Source organism: Dipodomys ordii, unplaced genomic scaffold (genome assembly GCF_000151885.1).
Source record: "Dipodomys ordii isolate 6190 unplaced genomic scaffold, Dord_2.0 Scaffold55, whole genome shotgun sequence".
Classification (NCBI taxonomy): domain Eukaryota; kingdom Metazoa; phylum Chordata; class Mammalia; order Rodentia; family Heteromyidae; genus Dipodomys; species Dipodomys ordii.
In genome coordinates, this window is record NW_012267271.1 from 5,590,844 (window position 1) to 5,594,744 (window position 3,901).

Here is a 3,901-nt window from a genome sequence, read left to right on the forward strand (position 1 = left end):
GGCGGACAGGCCGAGCAGCGCGGGGCGGACGCGCGTCCTCTGGTGGATAAGCGGAGCAGCAGCGTGCAGTGAACTGCACCTGGTGGACAGGCCGAGCAGCGATGAGTTAACGCGCGCCCCCTGGTGGGCAGGTGGAGCAGCGCAAGGTAGACGCGCGCCCTCTGGTGGACAAGCGGAGCAGCGTGCAGTGAACTGCACCTGGTGGACAGGCCGAGCAGCGATGAGTGCACGCGTGCCCCCTGGTGGACAGGTGGAGCATTGAAGGGCAAACTCGCACCCCCTGGTGGACATGCGGAGCAGTGCAGAACGGACACGCGCCCCCTCGTGGGCAGAGTGAGCAATGCGGGACATGTCGAACAGCGTAGAACGGACACGTGCTCCCTGGCAGATAGGTCCAACCCCACAGGTCATGGGGTGAATGTTCATTCCCTGGTGCACAGGCCGAGCAGTGCTGAGCGAACTTCCGCCCCCTGGTGGGCATGCGGAACAGTGCAGAGTGGACGCGCGCCCCCTGGTGGACAGGAAGAGCAGCACGGAGTGAACTGCACCTGGTGGACAGGCAGAGCAGTGGTGAGTGAACGCGCGCCCCCTGGTGGACAGACAGAGCAGCACTGGACAGACACGTCCCCCCTTGGAGCAAAAGTTCTCCCCTTGGTGGAGGGGCCCAGCAGTGTCCTGCAGTCACCCTGAGTCAAGCTGCAATTAGGAAGCCTGCGCCCCCAGTCACGTGACTGCTCGACCCCTCCAGCCTCCACTGTACAGATGCAGAGGCAATGGGTCTGGCAGAAGCCCAGGACCTCCTGCACCTCCATGGAACCCCCCCAGCCCAGATAAAGCGCTTTGAACCAACACCCCCTCGGGGAGGCTGAGCTCCAGGGCCCGCTCAGCAGGGGTCTCCAGGCCAGCCCTCACGCCCAGGCCCAGGTCAGCACTGACCCAGCGCTTGGGAAGTGGTACACTCACTGTGTCTGGATTTTGGGGAAAGGCCCCTGAAGATTCCGTGAGTTTTGGACCTCTGAGCAAGTGAGCCAGCCCTTCGGAGAGCCTCATCTTCCTGTCTGTCCCCTCCCTGCTGCCCAGGGGCCTCTTCTGATCCATTGTGATCTGCACATCACCCACAGTCACTGCTAGGCAGAGGTCAGGAGATGCCCTGGGATGCCTGGTTGGGCAGCTATGCTCAGGCCAGGGAAGGGCTCAGCTTCCTCCACTCGGGAAGACAGGGGGATGGTGTGTGGGTGGTGTTTCGTGGGCAGCTGTACAGGAGCTGAAGGCGAAGGCGTTGTCACTCAGTGTCGAGGCTAAGCTGTTACCATGGCTCACACCTATAATCGTATCCTAGCTACTCAGGAGGCTGAGATCTGAGGATTATGGTTCAAAAGCATCCTGGGAAGAGAAATCCCTGAGACTCGAGACTCTTAACCAGCAAAAAATCTGAAAATATATCTGTGGGTCAAGTGGTAGAGCACCCGCCTCGAGCACACTCAGGGACTGTGACCAGGCCCTGAATTCAAGCTCCAGAACACACACACACACACACACACACACACACACACACAGACTTTTTCAAATTACAGAGTATTAGCCTGGCAGAGGCATACAGAAGATATTTTGTTTTCTAGAAAGTTCCTCAGCAGGAATGAAAGAACATAATTCCTTTGGCAATTAGAATAATGAGTGAGGAAGCTAGGAAGCTTTGAATTTCACGTATGAGACAGTGTGTGCATGTGTAGTTTCTGGTGGGGATTTAATGGTTTTTTTGGGGGGGGGTCCGGGATTTAAAGCGTGGGTGAAGGCTTTCAGAGCAACCAGATGGCATCTGAAGACCCCTCTAATCTTTGTCTTCCCTCCCTTCCCTCCTACCCCCAAGACTGAGTAGCTAACACTTTTGCTCATTGGCTAGCACTCTTATCAATTAAGCCAGGACTCCACCAGGATGTGACCTCGGAGGAGGGAGCTGGTGACTGCTTCCAGGTGTGCCAGTTACCTAGGTGATGCAGGTACTGGGTGGAGACTAATGCAGGAGGTGGGGAGGGCAGGGCCTGGCCCAGGGCAGCAGACCTTACATTAACCCCTAGCCCTTGCATTCCACAAACATTCACTGGGCAAGTCCTATGGGCTAGGCTTGAGAATTCAAAGGTCTACGTGAGCAGCTTGAAGGTCCACTAGCCATGCCTGGAAAGGCCTTGGAGCCTGGCAGTGGAAGTAGGGTAGAGGGTAGAGATGGGTTTGGATCTGAGCTGGATTCCCAAAAAGGATTCTAGACACTCTTGGGATCTAGAAAGATGTAAAATGAAGCCTGTAAAAGGAGTCAGTCCAGACAATAACGTGATCTAGAAATAGTCTAGAAAGTATGGCATCTTATGTATACATGAACTGAAATGCTGAAGGAGCTTTTTACCCCTTCATCTAAATCCTCGTAGATGAAAGGAAACATTCACTGGGTGTCATAGCGCATGCCTATAATTCCAGCCTTCGAAGGCTAAAACCTGGGTAACTTATTGAAACCCTGACCAAAACAAAACAAAAAACAAGCAAAGAAAACAAAACAACAAAAAACCCCAGACAAACCAACCACTGCCTGTGTGCACTGCCCAGAGGAAGGCATTTGTACATTCAACACTAACATGTTAGTCTAGGGACTGTCCGCTCACTTAAGATGAATGCTGTCATAATTGCTTGCATTCCCTACAAAGCTGTTGAAAGTGCTGGGCTAAAGGTTGGACTTACGACACTCTCCACACAGTCCCAGAGCATTGCCGAGCAGGAGAGGAGGCTGAAGCTCAGAGGGTCTACCTACCTGCAAGCTCTCTTCTGTCCACATTATCCCTGCTTCAAGGCCATCCCAGAGCTGGGCACCAGTGGCTCGCGCCTGTAATCCTAGCTACTCAAGAGGCTGAGATCTGAGGATCAGGGTTCAAAGCCAGCCCAGGCAGAAAAGCCCATGAAACTCTTATCTCCAGTTAACTACAAAAAGCTGGTAATGGAGGTGTGTGGCTCAAGTGGTAGAGCAAAATCCTTGAGTGAGAAAAGCTAAGGGACGGCACTTGGACTGTGAGCTCCAGCCCCAGAACTGGCACACGCAATAAACATCAGCCCAGTGAAGTGTAAGTCTTTAAGAATGGGAACTTGTTTTGCGTATGTGGCCTAGCATGGAAGCAGATGCTAGGCCACCTTCTCCCCTTCTCCCCTCTCCCCCCTTCCTGTCTCGCTTCTTTCTTTGCAGTATTAAGTTGCTAATGGAGATGGGTGACTTGGAGCACCGATGGCCCGTTTCCCTCTTTTTTTTTTACCCCGGGGAAATGCATGCAAGGTTGACTTTCAGGAGCCCAGCAGCACGGCTGGGCGTGGGGCTCACACCTGCAGTCCAGCCCGGGCTGTACCATCTCCAATAATACAGGTTGGAAGGGAAAGGCCGGCCGGGCGCGGCGGCTGGCGCCTGTCAGGAGGCTGAGACGGGAGGATCGCGGGTCAAAGCCAGCCATACGCCAGGGAAAAAGCCCCAAGGGGAGCTGTGGCTCGAGGGAGCGCCAGGCTTCGGTGAAAAGGGCCCGGGGACAGCGCTCGGACCCTGAGTTCGAGCCCAGGGCGGGCCCGCGGGCGCCCGGAACGCGCCTGCGCGCACGCCCGCGGCTCGGCGCTCCGCCCGGAACCGGAGACGAAGCGGGTTGGCTGCGGCCCGCGAGAAGGGGCGGGGCTAGCAGTCGGGGCGGGGCTTGCGCAGACCACGCCCCTCGTCGCGTCCGGAAGTGATGTGCGCGGACAAAGACAGCGCGGTGCGAGGCGTCGGGTGTTCGTGCCGTGCCGCGGTGGCTCCTGGGTCCTCGCCGCCTCCTCCCGGTCCTGGTGCTTCTCCCCGGCTGCCGGGCCCTGCGCGGGTGAGTGGCGGGAGGCGGCCCGAGGG

At 56.7% G+C, this 3,901-nt stretch overlaps 2 protein-coding genes across 2 annotated transcripts in view; one reads left to right on the forward strand and one right to left on the reverse strand.

Annotated features, from left to right (window-relative positions):
- Positions 1–3,901, reverse strand: part of LOC105989315 (chromosome unknown open reading frame, human C9orf50) — a 15,954-nt gene that overhangs the window by 7,000 nt on the left and 5,053 nt on the right. The window contains exon 4 of the mRNA XM_013021277.1: positions 278–381. Coding sequence (XP_012876731.1) covers positions 278–381 — 104 coding nt within the window. The remainder of the gene's footprint in view (positions 1–277; positions 382–3,901) is intronic.
- The window catches only part of Ntmt1 (N-terminal Xaa-Pro-Lys N-methyltransferase 1), a 7,662-nt gene continuing 7,529 nt past the window's right edge, over positions 3,769–3,901 (forward strand). The window contains exon 1 of the mRNA XM_013021236.1: positions 3,769–3,875. The gene's annotated coding sequence lies outside the window, so the exon portion shown is untranslated. The remainder of the gene's footprint in view (positions 3,876–3,901) is intronic.